This window comes from Echiichthys vipera, assembly GCF_963691815.1.
Source record: "Echiichthys vipera genome assembly, chromosome: 6".
Taxonomy (NCBI): Eukaryota; Metazoa; Chordata; class Actinopteri; order Perciformes; family Trachinidae; genus Echiichthys; species Echiichthys vipera.
This window is the reverse complement of record NC_139831.1, coordinates 23,936,276-23,958,221: the sequence shown is the minus strand read 5'-3', so window position 1 is coordinate 23,958,221 and position 21,946 is coordinate 23,936,276. Positions and strand designations below refer to the sequence as shown.

General features: G+C 40.8%; 2 protein-coding genes across 3 annotated transcripts in view; both read left to right on the top strand.

The window, feature by feature from the left end:
• The window catches only part of ppp3cb (protein phosphatase 3, catalytic subunit, beta isozyme), a 34,744-nt gene extending 28,680 nt beyond the window's left edge, over nucleotides 1-6,064 (top strand). The window contains exons 10-14 of the mRNA XM_083915625.1: nucleotides 439-516; nucleotides 655-739; nucleotides 1,183-1,280; nucleotides 2,868-2,915; nucleotides 5,425-6,064. Coding sequence (XP_083771751.1) covers nucleotides 439-516; nucleotides 655-739; nucleotides 1,183-1,280; nucleotides 2,868-2,915; nucleotides 5,425-5,603 — 488 coding nt within the window. The 3' untranslated portion in view covers nucleotides 5,604-6,064. The remainder of the gene's footprint in view (nucleotides 1-438; nucleotides 517-654; nucleotides 740-1,182; nucleotides 1,281-2,867; nucleotides 2,916-5,424) is intronic.
• A 3,404-nt stretch (nucleotides 6,065-9,468) lies between these two features.
• Nucleotides 9,469-21,946, top strand: sting1 (stimulator of interferon response cGAMP interactor 1). Of its 2 annotated transcripts, none has more exons than XM_083915613.1 (7): nucleotides 9,469-9,486; nucleotides 11,329-11,555; nucleotides 12,437-12,629; nucleotides 14,865-14,973; nucleotides 17,653-17,897; nucleotides 20,995-21,181; nucleotides 21,558-21,946. In XM_083915613.1, the coding sequence occupies exons 2-7, from the start codon at nucleotides 11,329-11,331 to the stop codon at nucleotides 21,836-21,838; spliced, it is 1,242 nt and encodes a 413-aa protein (XP_083771739.1). In that variant the 5' UTR covers nucleotides 9,469-9,486; the 3' UTR covers nucleotides 21,839-21,946. The 2 variants fall into 2 exon arrangements, with proteins under 2 accessions (XP_083771739.1, XP_083771738.1); XM_083915612.1 differs by having other exon boundaries at nucleotides 20,995-21,196.

The following is a 21,946-nucleotide window of genomic DNA, read 5'->3' as shown; positions in this document are numbered from 1 at the left end:
AGGGATAATCTCTATAAATGTCTTAGTTTTAAATGAAGGTCATTTGTATGTACTTTACATGGTTCTAGTACCACTAGTACCATCGTAGTCTCTAAAAATAGCAATTATATCAGCTTAAAAATGTGTACAACCCCTACTTACAGGATTAGGGACTCATGGGTAACCAGAGTTTAGTCAGATTTGAGGCGTTTTATATCTTTATTGGACAGCAGCAGTGGGGAGATGACAGGAAATGAGGGGAGAGAGAGAAAGGACAACAAGCGTCCTCAGGTGGGCATATACCGGAGGTTCATGGTTAGTGTCTTAACCCCTAGGCCACCGGGGTGCAGCTGTGTCCCTGGCTAAGTGTGTGTGTGTGTGTGTGTGTGTGTGTGTGTGTGTGTGTGTGTGTGTGTGTGTGTGTGTGTGTGTGTGTGTGTGTGTGTGTGTATCCTACAGTAACTGAGATGCTGGTCAATGTCCTGAGTATCTGCTCTGACGACGAACTCATGAACGACGGGGAGGAGATCTTTGATGGTAAAAAACACTCAACACTGACATTAGAACAACATGATTCACACCTGTTAGCGTGAATAAATAAATAACCAGAATTATAATATAAAAGTTTTGTTTTAAACTATATAACAAGAAAGTTTGTGTTTGACTCTTTTCCAGCCAGTGCAGCAGCAGCCAGGAAAGAGGTGATCAAAAACAAGATTCGAGCCATTGGGAAGATGGCTAAAATGTTCTCTGTTCTACGGTAATTTCTGGTTCTACATACCGTGTGTGTGTGTGTGTGTGTGTGCGTGCGTGTGTGTGTGTGTGTGTGTGTGTGTGTGTGTGTGTGTGTGTGTGTGTGTGTGTGTGTGTGTGTGTGTGTGTGTGTGTGTGTGTGTGTGTGCGTGCGTGTTTGTGTGTGTGTGTGTGTGTGTGTACAATATGCCTATAAATGCTGTATTTCCCATAACTATTGCAGAAATTAGATGGAAATCAACAGATTTTCACTTTCAGCATTGAGTGTTTTTACCCACAAGTGTGTTTTTGTGTTTGCAGGTGCAAAATGAGGGGAAGTGTGTAATTATCTGTAATTTTCTCTTTGTGTCCACAAACACCTGTCACACACACACACACACACACACACACACACACACACACACACACACAAACAAACACACATACACGCTGTCCCTGTCTGTCTCTCAGGGAGGAGAGTGAGAACGTGTTGACCCTGAAGGGACTGACCCCGACAGGCATGCTGCCCAGCGGTGTGCTGTCTGGGGGCAAACAGACCCTGCAGAGCGGTGAGTATTTAACAGACTTGCACAAAGACACAAAACACACTCTCAAATGTAACACGTTCAGAAAACAGAACTAAAGCACACACAAGCACACACAGACACAAATCTGCTTTGGACCATCGTCCGGTTCCTTCCTCTTCTCCTGCTCTGCTGTTCTCCTCTCATCCTTCTGCCTCACTGACTCGCTCACTCACTCTCTCCACCTCACCTCACCGGCGCTGAGGATACTAACAGCCTGCTGGTTGTGAGTGAGAGTGTATGTGCAATAAAAAAAATAAAAAAATGTTAGCGAATGACAAAAAGACAGTGGGAGGACAAACGGTGTGTGTGTGTGTGAGGTGTGTGTGAGCTAACACCAGCTACTTCTAACACCAGGTGCCCTCTGACTGTCATGGTGTCAGTGCTGCACTGAGGGCCTCACATGACTTAAGTCTGAAACATGTCTCTGAGTCACACACTCTTCTCGGTGTCTGCTAACACAAATTGCACGTAACTTTAATGTGTACAAGGAGAGGATTATGTTTCATTTACCAAACTGGAAGGATCTATTTTTTGTGGGCTGAGGCATTTTTGCTTCTAATGTTATAATCTGTAAGATTTTGATCTAATTTATTGTCTGTTAAATTCCTATCTATCTATGAGTGGGTTAAAACATTGGTGATTGATGAATGAAAGCGCTTGTTGCGTCTTTGCCGAGTATTTCAATATCTGTGTCTGTGGCGAAATTCCTTCCCTAGATGTAAATAAGTCACCATGTTAGCGACGCTGTTGACAGAGCTTGGTCTGCCAGTGGAGCTCGTCACTGCCGGTTATGCTACATCCACTTCTACTGAGAAATTGTGAACTTCCATCTTCTGAGTCAGGCTTGTAGTAAGGGCAGAAGTGTAATAGGAACATGTGTGCGTGTAAGGATTTAAGAGGGCAACATACAGGGGAATGACTGGAAGTAGAGACATGAATATGTGGCACTAAAGTTTACAAAAGAGAAAAAAAAACAGCCACCGTGAACCTGCCAACATGGAGGGCACTCTGAAAGAACAGGTTCGCATGCAAGTACATCTTACCGCCAAAGAGGCACCTAGAAACAACGTATCTCAAATGTTACGGATTATGAGCTTACTTCATAGTGGATAGTCAAAAAAACAGAAAGGAAGCATGTGGAGGGAGAGAGGGGAGACTGCAACAAACGTCCCAAACTGGAGAAGTTGTAGAGTCTTAGCCTCGACGCTATCATCACGTTCCTTATTATAGAATTATTTTTATATTATTACACTTTGATCGGCTTCATTTTCTGTGTGCGTTCGTTGCTGGTTAGTTTTTTTATTTAGTTTAGTTTGTTGTTGGACCAACCCAAGTAGCCAGTGTTTTTTATTAACATTTAACTGAGATTTTGAAGCTTCCTCTGTGAGCCACCATCATTTTTGCGACAGGATTGCATTTACATTTACATACAACTGCACAGAAGCATGTTTCAGCCTTCACTTCCTTTCTTCTTCTCCTCCTTCTTTCTTTTTACACCTCTCTCGGTCTCTCTCCTCTTCTCTCCCTTCTTGTCCTCCTCTCTTCTCTTCCTCTTTGCCCATCCTTCAGCTACCATTGAGGCCATTGAAGCGATCGAGACAGTTAAGGACGCTGAAGGTAAAATCCCACTCATTTCACTGTGTGTGTGTGTGTGTGTGTGTGTGTGTGTGTGTGTGTGTGTGTGTGTGTGTGTGTGTGTGTGTGTGTGTGTGTGTGTGTGTGTGTCTGTGTGTGTGTGTGTCTGTGTGTGTGTGTGTGTGTCTGTGTCTGTGTGTGTGTGTCTGTGTGCGCGCGCATGGCTGCGCTCTCAACCCCCCATGTTCATAATGTCATAGATTTTCGTTACTCACGATGCACTGAGCTCTTCTAACCACATCAGCGCTCACAACTAAGCTTAAAAAGCCACCACATTAAAACACACAAAACATCCACACACTTTTCTCTTTCCATCTGCTGGGAAACAGGAAACACCACCACATTTTCTCTCTCCCAATCCCAACATACAACATTTATTTACATTTTATTCAGATCCATCACACACACAAACACACACACACACACACACACACACACACACACACACACACACACACACACACACACACACACACACACACACACACAAGAAGAGTGGGGCTGTGGGTGGGAGTGGGTGTTTTGAAAGTAGGCAGTGTGTAAAAGTGTTTTCTTTATATGTCATAGGGGCTGTAGTTCTATAGAAGATAAACATGAAACCAATCTGTTTCTCTGCCACCAGAACTAAAGTCACCTGTGATGATGAAATAATGCAAAGTTTCTATTACTTTTACAAGTGAATCCTTAAAACTCCATCCGTGGTAAACTCAGCTTTTCACCGGGCTTTTGACCATATTCCAGGGTCTTCTTCAGCAAATGATGCATGAGCTAAGTAGAGCACCTCAGTCACCTCAGTGATGATAACAGGTTCTGTACTTGACTCCTGTGATAAACAGGTCTGCCAGGTTCTGCTGCGCTACTGAACAGATTGTGATCATGATATTTGTGTATCGTGTATTATGTATACTGTGTACACAAGCTTTGTTATTACTCTGCATGCTTTCGTTAACTGTAGGCTTTTGTTTTTGTAACTTATGTCCTGAACAACAGTCCATAATTTGTTCCCGCAAATAAATTATGGGTATCTCTCGTGTTATGTTCTCCTGTTATGTAACATCAGTTGTATCTGGGTGTTAGTTTTCCGCTGTGAAGCACAGTGGCATATTTGTGAGTAGCTGCATTTGTGTAAAGGTAATATGACAGTAGCTGTTGTTCTGCATCGGCTTTTATATTGCTTTGAGTCCCGCAATTTATTTTTCTCCCTCCATAAATTGAGGGACAGATAAAAAAAAAACAACTGAATAGTTTAAACTTAAGCGATAGAGCCGTACATGTCTTAACTTTTAATTCCTAGTTTGGGCCCAGCTCCAAAAACAGCTGCATTTCCCATAATGCAACCAAAAACATCTGTCTTTTAAAGTATTAAACTAAACTAAACTGTTCATACTTCTGTTAAAGATGTTCAACATTTTGTATGTTGTTTTTTTAACACCCACACAAACAGAAATGTAAAGACGGCAAGTTGTGTTTTTACAGGAAGCCTGTGGTTTCAGAAAAATAGATGCAGCATGTAACTTTGCAAAACCACACCGCAGGTTTTATGTAGATCAAACAAATGTGATACGGTGTGTTCAACTTTGAGCTTCAGAGGTGCTTGTAGGCAAACTTTAATCCTCCTGTTTCCAGGTTTGAAGCTAAGCTAAGCTAATGGCCTGCTGGCGCTAGCTTCACTTTTACCACACAGACATGAGAGACATAATCTTCTCATCCAACTCTGAAAATAAGCAGATTTATATATATTCAAATGTTAAAATTATTTAACCTCGATCACAACATAAACTGACCTGTATAATAGTATCGGCAGAGTGCCCCGTGAAGAAATATTTTGAGTGCACCAGCATGTTATTCATTAAAAGGAAGAGGAATTACACACAAAAAGAAGAATAAAAGCAAAACGTGTTTCAGTGCTGCATGTTGGTAACTTTTATAAATATAGGTTTTTGTGATATTTGCTGAAACTGTCACTAATCTTAGCTCAGCATTTAGACAATAGACGAACACTTGCTGGTTTGTGTACATACAGTATTGGTGTAAAAACCTTGCAAATGATACTGAGACTCTTGTTGATCCGAACCCAAAACCTCCCTCTGCTAAAGCAGCACAGTCAGGGTCAAATCTATTGAAATGTCCTTGCTAGTGCGCTCAATTGAAAGCATTTGAAGTGTGAATTCAACCAAAGTGAATGCTTTGGAAATGTGTGCACATGCAGATTTCATAAATGAATAAAACGAGGTTTGGAATCTAAAATCCATTTCGTTGCTCTGAATATTTCCTTCAAAGCTCCCGGGGGTTTGGATACACAAGATTCTACTTAATGTCTTGTTAAATATTAACTCTGTGTGCATGTATGTATGTATGTATGTATGTTTGTGTGTGTGTGTGTGTGTGTGTGTGTGTGTGTGTGTGTGTGTGTGTGCGTGTGTGTGCGTGTGTGTGTGTGTGTGCGCGTGCGCGTGCATGTGTGTGTGTGTGTGCCTGCCTGTCTCCGCAGCCATTCGTGGCTTCTCTCCGCAGCACCGGATCAGCAGTTTCGAGGAGGCCAAAGGTCTGGATCGGATCAACGAGAGGATGCCTCCGCGACGCGACGCCGTCAACAGCGTGGGCCTGTCAATGGGCCGCATGAATATGGGAGAGCCCAACGGGACCGACAGCAACAGCAATATACAGTGATGGACATACTCTCCCACACGCCCAGACACATACCTGCAGTTACTCTCATATGGTACCACATTTATAGATACGTGTACATAGGCATATATACAAAATACACAGTATTACATATACTGAATAAGCTACAGGCGGCATTATACACACACACACACACACACACACACACACACGCACACACATAAACATACACACACACACACACACAGGATTACCTACCCCATTCCCGTTGCCCTCAGCTGTATGTAAAGGCATGAGCGTACCCGGACTTTACCACCAAAGGCTGAGTCTCTTCACTGAGCGGATCAGCCCTATATAGAGAACTACAACTCCCATGTACTTGCACAACAACAGAAAGAAACTATAAAAAACACTCCCCAATGCAAAACAGGAGGAGCAGCTGTTCACGTGTTTGTTTGGGATCCCTGGTTGGTTGACAGTGTCAGCATGACGTGGCTGTGTCGGTGGTGTGTGTTTGTGTTGGGAGGGGTCAAGTATACGGGTTGGGGTGGGGTGGGGGGGCAATCAAGGACAGGGTGGCTGTAGAAATATGTATGCTTCTTTTTCCTGTTTGCATCCCAAAGCAGGAAGTGGAACCAAACATGCGATAGGTTGATTTTATAGAGTTGTGGACATGCTTCAACATGTAAATGTCCCTGTGGTTATATTTGAAAATGCGTTTTGGTTTGCATACACGAGCTGATAAGCCAGGTGACAGCGAGAACAATTTTGACGTGCGGCGGGTGTTGGCATCTGATGCCGAGAGATCCGTGGAGATCATTTCAGCTGCAAACTAATCTGAGCCCTCGCTGTCCGTTTCTTCTCGGGAGGAGATTCCCGTTTGCTTTTGTAGCACTACACTGTACCCATCCATCCTCCATCCTCCCCCCCAAAACTCTGATCCCGGGCCAGTTAGCGTTCTCGGTTAAGGCTTAAAAACCGGGCCTGTATCAGATTTGAAAGCGTTTCTCCCCACCTGATGCGTGTAAATAGGTAACATAGAGAGGTTTAATTGCACACGTGATTCATAAGTTCACAAAATGCAAGATGCAGTACAGTGGACTTAGGATGCTTTGTGTATGTGAGGGAGTCGGGGGGGTTGAAATGTGAAGTCATACTCCATTAATTCTCTTTCTACATCCTACTTTTTTCCCGCGTTGCTGTCTACTACCAAATAGCAGTGATAGCTGGGAATCTCCGGCCTAAAAAGCAGGAAATAATATTTCACCGAGGAAACATACTCTTGTGTTTAAGGCAGCAGCCAAAATAACAAGAAAAGGTCTTTGTAAAGCATTTATATTAACGCATCAGTGCATGCAGAGTTAAGTTCTTTGATAATAACGTGAAGATTATATTTGTGCTCTGTGTTTCACTATTGTAGGATTTTTATTTTGTTTTTTCTGGCTAATATAAATGAACTGAGGAGTAGCGTATGATTTATTTTGTACATAATGTTAATTTATTTTTTGTATTTTGTGTTATATTTTGTTGGGGTTTTTTTTTTTTCACATTTTTTTTTCTTCCTTTTTAACAACCTGTATTTCTTTTGACGCTGTACAGAATGACGGTACGCTTCTATTCAAAGTGTCAAGTCCACGTTCTCTCCTCTCTTCTTTGTCGGTGTACAGGAGTTGTTTTTAACGATAAATATGAATAACGGTAAACAAATATTAAACTAGTACTGATGAATGACCATACTATATACAGAGGCACAGGCATTCAGGCAGCCAAAAGCATGATTGCATGGTTAAAACTCGTGCTGTTTAAAGCAAAAAGCAGCAAGACACATTTTAACAGAAGAGCCGGTGTGTTGCCGTCACAATTTAAAGGAAAAAAAGTGTACTCTCTCTGATCATAATTCTTAATGATTCCTCTTGTTATTTGATGATATTTATGATTCTATGATTATTATGATTCTATTTATTATGGACATTATTCTTAATATTTAAGCTCTCTCTCTGCTGGTTGCTCTTCATGTTGCGTTGCTCCTTGGTTGATCTTGTTGTGCTTCTTTGGGAGAGGTGAACCCCCTGGGAGACCCTGTGCCATAGAAATTGTGCCACGGTTCTTACTTTCTCTCTCTTTTTCTCTCTCTTTTACTATTTATGCTCTCTCTCACTCTCCATCTCTCTCTCTCTCTCTCTCTCTCTCTCTCTCTCTCTCTCACTCTCTCTCTCTCTCTCTCTCTCTCTCTCTCTCTCTGCTTTCTTTCTGTTTTGACTCCCCAGTCACTAACACTGTAAGCATGCCCCATGGGATGATCCACTTTTTTACTCTTGAATAAAATATGCATGAACCTTTGGTATGGACAGCGAGCCTTTTTTTCGTTAGCACTGAACTTGGACACACATGCGCACACACACACACACACACACACACACACATATACACACACACACACACACACACACGTTTGACCTCTTGTCAAGGAACCCCCAGCTTGGAAACCACTGCAGTAAGTAGTAAGAAGTAACAATTAGGTACTTACAGCAACTGGTTGTGGTCTGCCTGAATTTACAGGCCTGAGATCTCTGAAAGTTGGTGGAGTAGCTTAGTTAAATGGAAAAAATAAAATTAAAAATGATATGGAATCAGTTACAAAACCTGAACGCCACATGGTGCAATTGAGAGTGTATCAAAACCGATGTTAGCCTAGTTGTTGAAACAGTTAGCGTTCTAAAAAGTAATGTCAAAACAGTTCAAATTAGCTTAAAATAATTAATGGATAAACTGTAAGAAAAACAAAACAATTATTAGCTAAAAGCAATAAATAATCGTTTAATAGCTAATAATGTTAGTTAATGGATAAACAGTTGAAATGGATGATGTTAGCGCTAGCTAAAAGTGAAAATAACGGTAACATATCCAGCTTCTCTTATCGTAGCAGCAGGAATGCAAAAGCTGTGCATGAAACAAATATAATGATAAACACTTTTTTGCAATTAATACTGCATTTTAAGGCAGCATTATACAAGAACTGGTATTCTTTTGCGATTTGGCACCTACACAGTCTTAGAGAGTAATTCACTGTATGCATTTGCTATGATTACATATATCCTATGCTCAGCTAGCTGACAGCAGTTAGCAGTTAGCAGGGGAGTGTACCTATGTTGCCCGCTTTGTATGTGACTGGGGAACATACGACATCAGACTTTTTTAAGAAAAGGGTCCAATGTTCCCCGCTTGTCACGGAAAGGGTCCTATGTTCCCCGGTCTGTTATTTTTTGCACAATAAGTGCGGAATCCATAGCTAGGAGGGCCTATGTAGACCCTAACACTACCGCCTAAACCTGACCCCTAACCCTAATAAAATGTTAAATTACATCAGAGGAGACAACATTTTCACCAAAATCAGTGAATTTGTGCATGTGACACACCTCTTGATGGTATATATATATACTATATAATATATATAATATAACAGACCACCACCACTATCATCATAACAAATAAGGGAACATTATTTTAGAGGATGGTTGTTTTTTTTTCACTTTGATATCTAAACGAAGGGGGCACAAAATGACCACTACAACACAACTGCATCTATTCTATTGTGAAATAATTGGCACTGACAATTTAACTGGAAGCCAACTTGACAAAAAAGTATTGTTATATAATAATAATAGTTATATGGAGAGGACTTCCTCCTCTTTCAAGAACCTTTGACTTAATTTCTGCTTCCTCACACTCCCTCTGTTTACCGTGATGCTCATGTTCTCGGGTGACACTGGTTTAAAGGCAAATTTAATGAGAATTTATTGGTAACTGAAAGTGAAAGCGTTGGGAGGTGACTGTAGGGATGGAGAGAGATAGGGCGTGGAGAGGCAGAAGGAAAACAGAAGACAAAGCTAATAGCTGTAGTCTGGATCCCAGCAAAGCTACCAAGGTGAGTTCCTCCATACTTTTATCTTTCTTATCTAGTTTTGAAATGCACTTTTGACAACCGTGCCCTGCTAGATAAGACTCCTGTGTACACTGGCAGCATCTTATCTTCTATCCATATTAAACTGAATCTACTATTAGTATACACTTAATAATACATTATTACTACTGTGCAGTACATTTACCTCATCTGTGTAATATCGATATCTGTTTGTTAACTTATTATATTCTGCTTTTTACTGTTTACAGATTATTTTTTTTACCGATTGCTTATCAGCCATGACTGTGACACTGGTGTTTTCACCTGGATACATCTACTCTAGAGTGAACTTACAGAGGGGCGGTTTTGAGTATTTCATTTTAAAATGTCTTGGTCGAAAAGAAGTATTTAAGGGCCGGTTCAGAGCCGGTGCCCAATCTTGTCCCAGTTCTTCCTGTTTCCACAGCCCAAGGACTGGCTCTCGGCCAGGAAAACTGGTTCGAGAGCAGCACTCACTCTTTGCTGGTCTAGAACCGGCACCACTTCTTGCATGCTTTAAAAAATGTTGTGATTTTAGAATTTGTGTATTTCATTGTTGTTGTTTTTTGTCAAAATTACCAACTTTTCTAAAGAGACATGTCTTATTTAGTGTGCTTAATCAACAGAGAAACACAGTTTAAGTTAATTTGTAAAAAAAAAAAAATGTTTATTTACAGTTATGCACAATAATTATACACAGTTCCTATCAGAAAATCAAACAAGAATTAAAAACTCTGAAAGCAAACATAAACATGTACATGTCTGGTGTAATGGCAGTTTTCATTGAACACAGCTGTAGTCGTTTGATTCTGACGTTGCCTGTGAAGACATAAATCGTAAAGACATAAATGGATGATTTATTTTAACTGCATTGTGATCCGAGTACAACTGGAACGCCCCATAAAAGCGCCTATGAGGATGGTGCTTTGTCGGAGAGGCATTCGTGTTTCCTATTTGATATTTAAAATTGTGACAACACATCGTTCTGGTCCTGAGGTGTTTGACTGTTGTGATTGGTTTTGTTCAAAAGTGCCGAATTCTATATTTATGGCTTATTGTTGTTGAAACACTAGCTTGTTGTTTTGTGTCATAGCTATGGTAAACATTCAGATAACGTTAGTGACAGGGTAACATTATTATAGACCTTTTTAACAGAATTCCATTGCTAGGCAACAGCCTTGGCCGTTGTTAACTTCCTGTCAGCTTATGTCATACACATGAACTGCAACAGGAAATAAACTAGGGCACATTTAAAATGTTTATGTTTACATATGTGAAAAGGTCTATATGGATAAAATACCGAAGGACAACCCATAATACTTTATTGATATACTAAGAGCTATAATTAACGTTAGATACAAGGCCCCAGAAGCTGTATTGACTTAGCCTATATTAGCTTAGCTTTGATCTTCCAAACAACAATAAGCCCCGAAATCCAGCATTTATGAACAAAACCTACTACAAACAGCAACAGTCAGTACCCTTTGAAGAACTGTAACCGATGTGTTGTGATTTTAAGTTATTTTGTCAGTTGTCAGGAGATACGACATTAAAACATTTGTTTTTAATATAAGCCCTGCACTCAGCATTTGAGAAGACTTAAAACAGTAGCTATATCAAACCTGTATGGAACATCAATAGTAAGAAAAGATTCATATTTTCTTTTGTAACAAATTTGGTGATGACTGCTTGAAATTTGTAGGAGGAATATTGAAAAATAAAAAGAACTGGACACAATTGAAAATGGCAGAAAGTCAGATTTAAAAAGAGAAAGAGAATTACATCTGGTTTTATTAAAGCACCCTGTGGCACTGGGTCCCCTGACAGATGCAGTGCCTCCAAGAACAGGACGCTCTCATCCCTCGGCCCCGTGGGACTTTGCCTAAGGTGTGTGCTGGGGCGCTGGCTGCCGTTACAATAGGAGCCATCATGTTTCTGTCTCCTAAAAGGTTATTTGGATGGATTGCCATGGTAATGCTTATTCTGACCCTTGGTCCTCTGCTGCACGGGCTCTGTCTGCTAGCAGAGGAGCTGCTGCACCAGTCAAATACGAGGTGAGAGAAAGGGTTTTGGTGTGTTTGGGTTTGGAAAAATCGGTAAAATAACATTTTAAAGTGTAATTCCAGTTTAAATTAATCCCATGGTCTTTTTTGGCACTTACATACATCAAAAAAGCCATCGAGACATTTTTTTTTGTGTAACAACTATTAAGGAATAAAAATCCGGAAGAGTCACTGGCCAGATGTGGCTAACACTGATTAGCACGGGGCAACATGGTGAAGGCATTAAAACGTCTTTTCTAACCACTAATACTGCTCAAAATAACACCAAATCTCTGTAGTAGCATGAGAAGACTCCTTACACAGAAAACAAAGCACCAATGGGCTCCTTCCTTTTGGATTGACTTTTATAATCGACTTGAATGGACTTTACTATGAGAGGAGCTGGTACAGGGGCCAGTTGGTAAGTCTTTCAAAACACTCTTTTAATAAACTCTGGGTTAACTAAGTACATCGTCAGTGCTAATTTTTATGTGTAGGGACTCTTATCATGCTAAATCAGAGGGTAGGTGTTTTTTTGAGCAGTTTTATGGTTAAAAAAGTTGTTGCCTTCACCGTAATGTCACAAGCTAATCGGTGTTAGCCACATCCAGCCTTAGGACGCACTAAAGTTTTATTTGACTTTCTTTAGCATTACTTAAAGCTGCTTCAATCAATACTTTTATATTAGCAATGCATCAAATGACTATAATGTAAAAGGTGTGGCTCATAGGGTGAAACCCACAGAGAACTATGCCCTGACTCTGCAGTTTCCTTCCCCTCAACAGAGCACTCAGTGTTTATTGTCGTGGCTCACTCTCACCGCTCTAATTAGTCTTGTTTCCAGTCGCAGTTGGCAGGTAACAGAGACAGCAGTATCCTCTGTTTTTGACCAGGTATCGAGGCCGAGGGTTGCTGAGCCATGTGCTGCCAGCCTGTGGTTTGGGGGGAAAGACCCTGCTGGCTGCAGGGCTGGCAGGCCTTCTGCTCTATCTGGTCGGACATCCTCTGCCACACAAGAGCCAATGCTGGGAACTCCTCATCCTGGCCTCTGCCCTTTACGCGCTGTTCAAAAGCCTGGGGGTCCTGGTGAGGTCCACGCCTGACAAACAAACGCCAACGTATTTGTTTTTCCCTTCCACTGCACTGAAACACAAAAAAGACAGATACGTTCCTTCTTAATAGACCACGCCCAGATATATTCACATACATGAAATATATAAACTTGTGCAATAGGGTGATATGCAATAACCCTAGCACTTTAATACTTTAGCACTTTAGCACTTAGCAATAAACTTGTATCTATCAATCTTGTTTATACTGCAGCATACAGCAACTCTAAGAAAACAATTTATTATTACATTAGTTTCCGAAAAATACCCTATGTTACAAACTAAGCAGTGTCATTCAGTGTCTGTTAAGCTGCCTGTCACCTCCTCAGAAAACTGTTTCTGATGTGGCTTTGAAAAAAAAGAGAGTTCTGGGGTGATTGGTAAAAAACTGTCGCAAGTGCATAACATCTCATCTCAGATGTCGTTCACATACTGAATTTCACCGTCATTTATCAAGTTACATGTTGAAGTTTGCTGAAAGTTGGGTGAGCACAACTATGGGCAGCCAGTATTTAAATGTTTTGAGCTATCATTAGAGCCTGCAGTGGGTATCCTAACATTTATTTAACCTGCCTCCCTGTTTACCAGAGGTGGAGATCACGTGTCACTTCATAGACTCAACCTGTTTTGTGAAGTTCAGTTAAAAGATCATGTATTCTTTCTTGCCCGTCTCTAAGCATCACTGCTCAAATGCACGTCAGTACGTACAACAGTAAGTGAATGCATCATCAACTGTTCAGTTCAGTTCATTACAAATCCAGGCGAATCCTTTTCAATAGAATTCCATTGCTAGGCAACAGCCTTGGTCCTTGGTAACTTCCTGTCACTAGGACAGATTTAGAATGTTTATGTTTACATTTGTGAAAAGGTCAATACAGGCAAGTTTATAGGGGCAATAGTTTAGCAACCAACTATTTTCAACAGTTAAGACATGATACTATTGTCTGTCCTTCACTGTCTTTTGATAGGTTTCTCACAGGAAACTGAAATATAAGGTGACCAGATTTCTGAAATGAAAAACCAGGGATTTCCAGTTTGGTGGTCAATATATCATAATATATTGATAAAGTTATTATTTATTAAATATAAAAGGGGGAATTCCAGTGACAGATTTTTTGTACTTGAACTGAACACCATAACACACACAGTCTTCAGCTAACACAGGCTAACGTCTCTTAGACGCATTTGTGGCAGCAACAAAGAATACACTTTAGCTAGCCAACACTGGGTTACCCCTATGTTCCCCACTCAGGGTCTACATAGGCCTATTTGCCGGGGAATTCGGCACTGATTGAGGAAAAAATAACGGACAGGAAACACAGGACCCTTTCAGTGAAGGTCACAAAAAAACAGGGAACATAGGACTTTTTGGGGGAAAAGCGGGGAACATCAGACCTCTTTTTAAAAAAAGAGTCTGATGTTCCCCGGTCACATAGAAAGCAGGGAACATAGGACCCGGGGAACTTAGGTATCTCCTAACAGCAAGCTAACACTAATCAGCTAATAACACGTTAAGCTCACATTTTCCCTATTTTCAGCACTGGTGAGATAAAACTCATCACTCAGATGGTAGAGTGAGTACACAGTAAATGTACTTTAAAAGTGAACTGTACATTAGTCGAAAATATCTTTACATAGGCTACAAGCTCAAAGCACTTTCTGTCCTGGACAACTGGGAAAACAGCCCAAAGGGAAACACTCTCTCTTCACAGTCCTGATTCATTTATAAAATTGACTTTGACACTTATAAACTTATAAAATATACTGTTAAAGCTCAGAGTGCCATGGAAGAAGTGAAACATAGAAACATAGTCTTAGCTTGAGAGCACTGCTTCAGACAGAATAGTCCCTTTGTAAGAACACGTCCTCAAGCACCAGTTGATTATAATTGATGTGGCATTTCTGTGTAAAAATAGGCTCAAAATACGTCTTCATCAGCAAGAATGGCTAAATCGCTGTATAATTCTGAACAGTGCTCACTGTTCCCTCACACTCTTTATAGAAACTGGGAGCATTATAGATTCAAATCCAGCTCAAGCTTGGGTGTAGCTGTCTCTGTCCCCTGCCTTTACACTGAATTATAAAACAAAATATATTCGGCCAACATAGGAAAGGGCAGCTTTACTTTTGCCTGACACCTTCTCATGGGTGTTCTAGGCAGAGGTGAGGTGTTTTTGACATCCTTCTGGCTGTTTCTGTGGTTGGTGTGCAGGGTCCTTCTGAGGTGGAGATGTCAGACATCTGCGAGGAGAGGAAGATGAACGTGGCCCACGGCTTAGCCTGGTCCTTCTACCTGGGCTACCTGCGACTGGTGCTGCCACGTCAGTAACATCAAACATTTCAAAATACACTTGATCATTTGAATACCAGTTTGCTCTCATTATGCTAATTTTCAGGTTCATACTTGTATGTTTGGCTTCTACTAGAACATCTTTTCTTTCTTTTACACGTTCAAAAAAACATTTTTTCTCATACTCTGCAACATCACTCACTGCAGTCGAGAATGACTGTAACAGCACTGTAGTACCACTTTCTGCCATATATAATTACAATGGTTGAGGAAGTACACTGTACATACAGTAAGTAAAAGTACAAAAAAAGACAAAATGTGCTTTAGTAAAAGTTGCAGTACCACATCAGACTTTCTACTAGAGTAAAAGTATGAGAACTTGTCTGTGTATTCTTTCATGCATCAGTCTGTAATATTGAAGCGTAACACAGTGTATGTGTTATAATACATACAGTGGGACCACTGTATGTATTATAAACACAAAACTAGTACAGTTTGTGCCATTTTTAATAAGAATGCTGCAGATGATAAAACTGAGATCTTGGCATTAGTGGAAAGGTTATTGTCCTTAGGGGCAGAGTGGCCATCCGGAAAACCAGGAGATTTCCGGGTCAGCCGGTGACCAATAAGGTCAATGAACCAGCCGGTAGACTGCCCTGCACAGCCGTGTGATGTTCATGACCGGCCCATTGAGTTCAAACTCTTCAGAATCAAGCGCGTTCCTGTGAAAATCTCAGAAATCTCTATAAACCATAGACATGGAGAGTCCAACCACTTTATCTAACACTTGTTGTGTCTCTACATCTCACTCATGGTTGCTACAGTGTCACACTCACTCTCATTAATCCAGCCTACTGACTTTGTTTAGCCTCCTATCTTCATCTAATTATTTAGATTCAGTCGTTACATAACTTTCATGACCACAAATATAAAATGGCCAACGGTTGAATTTGTCTTTTTGTTCATAAATTAATGTAGAATGGTCGGAGCAAAGCCTCATAGGAAATGGGAACAGCGTGTCGCTCCAATGATTGCTCCACGTTTATCCAATGAACGAATGGGGATGAATGAGTGTCTGTCAGACAGACAGAAAGAGGCCAAGGTTGGAGTAGAGGATTTTCTTACAGAAAAGGCCAGAATGAAGAAGAAGTGGATGCTGGAGGACAGTGCATCAAAATGGTCAAAAATCACAGATTTATTCCGAAACAACCAGGCGTCAACTAGTGACGCAGGTGAGTGGACAGGAAAACACTTAACTCAAGCTTTGACATTGGTGAGAATCAGCAAAACATTTGAGCTGAGTTCTTCAAAGTTCCCCCTCAATGGGGCGGTGTCGTCATATCAAGGTCTGCACACACACACACACACACACACACACACACACACACACACACACACACACACCCAGACACCCCCCTCTCCTGGATGGAGGGGATGGGTTGGGCCCTTTGTGGGCCGATGCAGTCAGAATTGTCCCAGTGGATTTTTGTGTCCCACTCCGCCCGTGATTGTCCTTATTGTGTTTACCCTCTGACAGTTCACACCTGGACTTATGATTCTGTCTCAGAATTAGCTTTTTTCCAGGGCTCACCTGTGGAGGAAAATGCCATTTAGCAAAACACCAATGACCTAATCTACCTTCGGCCAGTATTTGCTTTGTAAGCCTCAGTCCAAAAAGTTTTAAACGATGAGACACTGTGTGCAGAGACAGATCCTTGCCCTGTTCAGCATTGAACTGGCGAGAAACTCCAGCTGCAGTGTTGAACCGATTCCCCATTAAGAGTCTTCACACAACCCTGTGCTCCCGTGCACTTGTTTTACGTGGACGACCGGCCTTTTTGAGGGACTTGAATGAATCTGTGTCCTTGTAAAGTTTCAATATTCTTGAAATCACAGACTTGGAATACCCAACCCATCTTGCAAAGTAACCAGGGGAGCTTCAGATAAAAAGGTTGTGTCCAACAATTAAGTGAATTGTCACCAGGTGCCAGATTAACACCAATAACTGGGAGGGATCAGAAGGTGTTCTCTAATTTTGCTCACTTTTTACCCACAAAATAAAGGTTTTTGTTGAAGTGCCTTGGTTATTAAACATAAAAACATGTTAGTACAGCAGTGGTATAGCCACATCTGATATTCTATCAAATTTTGGACACTAAAAAATATCAATATTTTCAGAATAAATCAAGTATTAATACTTTGTTCTCTAATTTTGATCTCCAGAGTAGCTCCCGGCCACATGCTTCGAAAAACATAGTGGGCAGAATTTCACCGTGTGCATGAATTCCATGATTTAGACGAACCTTTCAAGATTGTTTACAGTCAGACAGACAGTAACAATGGACAGTAACCTCGAAATGTCTTCAAAAATGTAACTGAGAATCTGTGATCTGTGTTGGAACTGACAGGTCGCTGGATTGACTTGCTGCAGTCCGCCTTAGTGTGGCGCCACATAAACTTGCTTTACCTATAGTGTCTTTTTCAACAATCATCAACAAGCTGGACAACATGAGACTGCGGATTACCAACCACCCTATGGACAGCAAAAAAAAATCCAACTTAGCCTTTTTCCTGCTGTTATATGGTTTACGCCAAGCACCGAAGTGTATAGACGTACACACGAGCCCAACCAGTCACATGCTGGGTTGTATAGGCAGCTTGTATAATGGCAGTGTGTGTGTGATGTGTGTGTGTGTGTGTTCCCATTCAGATTTGGAGAATGCCATTGCAGCATTTCGTGCCACCCATCAGACCAACGGCTCCTCCTGGGGTCGTGGCTCGAGGAAGCTCCTCATCCTCATACCTCTCAATGCCAACATTTCGCACAAGCTGGAGGAAGAGGACGACAACATCTGTTTCTATGACAACCTGCCCAACAATGAGATAGACAGGGCAGGAGTACGAGGGAGGGTCTACAAACACAGTGTCTACAGAGTATCGGACGAACATGGGAAGGTAGGCGGGGCTTTAAAACAATAGATTATAATGCAGGTAGATTTAGATTATACCAGAATTTTGATCGTATTCATTGGTCTTACTGATATTTTCATTTGTATATAACCCATGTAATAGTTTAACTTTTGTAATTTATGTAAAAAACATACATATTTTTCCTAAACCTTACCAAGCAGGCGCAGTGATGTCTCATGTTTATGATTATGCACGAAAAATAACATAAATTAACTTTTCGTAGGATATCATGCCAACCGTTGTATGAGTATACGTTGCTTTTTGCCATCCAGCCATTCTCTGTTCTATTTAGAGTCGAAAGTGACTGTGAAATTGTCCCAGCATGCATTTGAAAAAGGCGAGGAAACGCCAGAGACATGTCTCCTGTCACTCACAAACCTGTAGGCGTATTCTTTTGAATTATTTTAAGCTATAGATCTTAAATTGAACTAGAAACAGATGAAGTTACCCTTCACATTTTAAGCAGATAACAATAATCTGAAGCAGATTATTTTCTGAAATATTATACATTATATAATATTCAGTCTCTCAGCAACTATTGACTCCACATTAAATAAGGTAATCAGAGAACGTGCAGTTTGAATGCCACTGAGCCACTTGTGCTGTAAGTCTTGTGTGAGTTAAAAGACTTTGTGTTGACATTTTCTCCTTTGATCAGATTTGTAAAGACTGCACAGCTAAAATGCAACAGAGAGAGAGAGAGAGAGAGAGAGAGTCACAGTAAAGTGACAGACTCAAGGGGCTGTTTATTTTCTTCCATATTTCATGATAGCATGTCAATGTGCTCCATATCCAACATGTTTGATGTAGCAAATCTAACAATGATTGCACTCAGAGGCATCTCTGTAGTTTAGACCAGGAAAGCAAGTTTGGGATACATAAATAGCCAACAATTATATCAAAGTCATGGCCAGATTGATGTTATTTTACAGATAATAAGATGAATAATGTGATGATAAAGGTTTGACTTTTGACATTTACACAGGTAAACCATACTGTACTTAAGTCCATTTTCTTCTACTTTATTCTTTACTAGCCTCGTGAGATCATCCTGATCTTGCAAGCTCCATTGTATTTCACTCGCAGATCAGTCTGGTTATGTGCAACGGAGAAAAAGTGTAGCCGTTTGCAGGTTTTGAGGCGGGTTTAAGTGTGGCACAACACATGCAGATCTGACCTGATCTAGACACATCTTCAGACAACGGTAGCCCTTATTCTCTTAGCCGCTCGCTAACACTTTTTTCTCTTGGATCCTTTTGTTGGAATATGAACCAGGCACCTGAAATTGTGCCTTTTATCCGTACATTTGCGTTAAACAAACAGCAAATGCCCCTTACTGACATGTTGTTTACTTTCTGAGCTTTGCCTCGATGCTATGTTAGTACGTCAAACTCTTCCTTGATCTGATTGGTTGATTTGGCCCATATGTTGGTGATAGACAGGTGGTTTATCCAATCAGCAACCAGTATTTTCGCCCCTTCCCAAAAGATCTCCAAACAAGAGTTTACAGATGGACATGCAGAGCAAATAAGAATCATGCAAATCAATCCATCTGACAGAGTCAGGTTAATACTTTACTACATTCTAGAGGGAAATCATTTATATGACACATTTTGTCCGACCATCGGTTCAAAACCCAAAGACATTCATATTACAGTTATATAAAACTGAGAAAAACATTTGGAGACATTGCTCTGGATAACATCAACAAGATAATGTCGAAATAGTTTCCAATTCATTTTCAATACATCAGCTAATAATTGCAGCTCATTATAAATAAGACCAGCTAGAACATGAAACTGTTTGGCTACATCTTAATGCATCAGTGGTAAAATGTCCTACTACTACTACTTTTGATACTTTAAAGCCAGACTATGTAACTTTAGGAAGAACAAATAACTAATTATTCCTTTTTACATATGAAAAGTACAATTTATCAGCAATAAAACAAACCTTTTCTCAATTAGGTGCACTCAGGAATTTACAACTTACAGCTTTACTGCGTCTGGTGACTAACGTTAGAAAACTCAGAACTCAAAACATAGATATTACTGTATTAGCGGACGTTAATGAGTCATTTTGCAGACTTGATAGCTCTTCTCTGCTGCTACTGTTACTGTGCATTTACCATTAGTACTTTCACCAAGAATGTTGGTCTGTTTATCAGCAGGATTATGGAAAAACTACTGGCTGGATTTTCATCTAACTTGATGGAAGGGTGTAGTATAGAAGGAAGAACCCAATAAATCTTAGCGTGGATCCCAATCATGGGGCGGATACACATATTATTGTACATTGACGGGGCATTTGTGATGCATACATGTGGTGACCTAATAATCACAAAAATGATTTCCCTACTTGGGAAATGCACACTGCATTAGCGCGAGGTTGAGTTCTGCACTCAGAGTGCCCTTCTTGTTACGTAAGTGTCACATGTGGCCACAGTGGCTGTTGTTTAGGCATGGTTGCATAGCCTCACTTTAAGTCAACTTTTTTTCTGATTATTATTTTCTATTACTTACTTAAGTAACACTTTAAATGCAGGACTTTAACTTGCCGTGAAATATTTTTACATTGTTTATTGTAAAAAAAAAATTTTTTAAATCTGATCTGAGCATGATTTTCAAACTAATATGAGTTACTGGACTTTATTTCACTCTAAACATAACACCATAAAAAACTTTTGTCCTCTTGTCTTGAAGGCAACGTTGAGAATATTAAATAAATACTGACTTGTGACGCCTTTTTATCACAAGTGATTTGTACTTTGAGATCCCCCCCAAAAACACCAACAGAGTAGAGTACGTCACCTCCAGCATGCTGTTTCCCTTCTATAGCACAGCATTGGTGCCACCTGCTGGTTAAACCTGAGAACTAAAAAGCTAATTTAGTAAGGCACAGTAAGAGCACCATCTACCGTATACGCCAAACATGGCAAACCCACATTTCTGGTTTCCAGAGTTTCAGGACCTTTTAAAGGATTATTTTTCAATGTAATGTATCTATCTCTAAATGTGTGTGTGTGTGTGTGTGTGTGTGTGTGTGTGTGTGTGTGTGTGTGTGTGTGTGTGTGTGTAAACAGGTCCATGAGTGTGTGGTGGAGTATGCAACGCCTCTGCTGACGCTGCACAGCATGTCCCGGGAGAGCAGTGCTGGTTTCGGGGAGCCTGAGCGCCGGCAGCAGGTCCTGCTCTTCTACAGGACCCTGCAGGACATCCTGGAGCACTCTCTGGAGTGTCGCAACCGCTACAAACTCATCCTGCTGAATGGTAAGACAAGCATGTGTGAGGATTCTTTAGCAATTTATTCAAAAAAGGTTTTGAAACACAGCCACTTTATGCTGCACAGTGTGTAATCGAAGTTTGTAACTGTAGTGGGTATGTGTATATTTTTGATTGTATTTTTAGTCATTTAGCATCTCTCTGTAATCATTAAGTGGTTGTTTTGTGTATGATTGTGGTCATTTAGTGGTTCTTTGTAAATGAGGTTCTTTTCAGCAACATTTTGTGAGTCAGGATGCCTATGCCCTGAATGCCCGTTAAGTTATGCATGACTGTCTTTTGAAAAAAAGTGAGCTTAACCAAAACAATAAAAATGATGAATCATGTCGTCGTCTTCTTCATCTTCCTTTTCTTCTTCTTGTAGATGAGCATGAGGAAGACCCTCACTTCCTGTCCAAAGCTATCCTCAGACACCTGCAGCAGCAGGAGAAAGAGGAGTTCTGCCTCACTCCACCTCCTCACCAGGAGACGGTGCACCCACTTGGAAGTACATCAAGTGCCCCGCCAAGTGCCCCGCCAAGGGCTCCGCTTGTGAACAGAAACTGGCAACATCACCTGCCAATGAGCAGGGAGCCTACGCTCATGTTCAGCCTGGAGGAACCTCAGCCTCTGAAGGAACCTGTTGAGAGCACCGACCATTGTTAAAGGACATATTAAACATGTGCTCAAACACAGTGAAGCATAAACACACACAGACACGCACACACACGCGCACACACACGCGCACACACACGCTTTTGTTATTTACCAAAC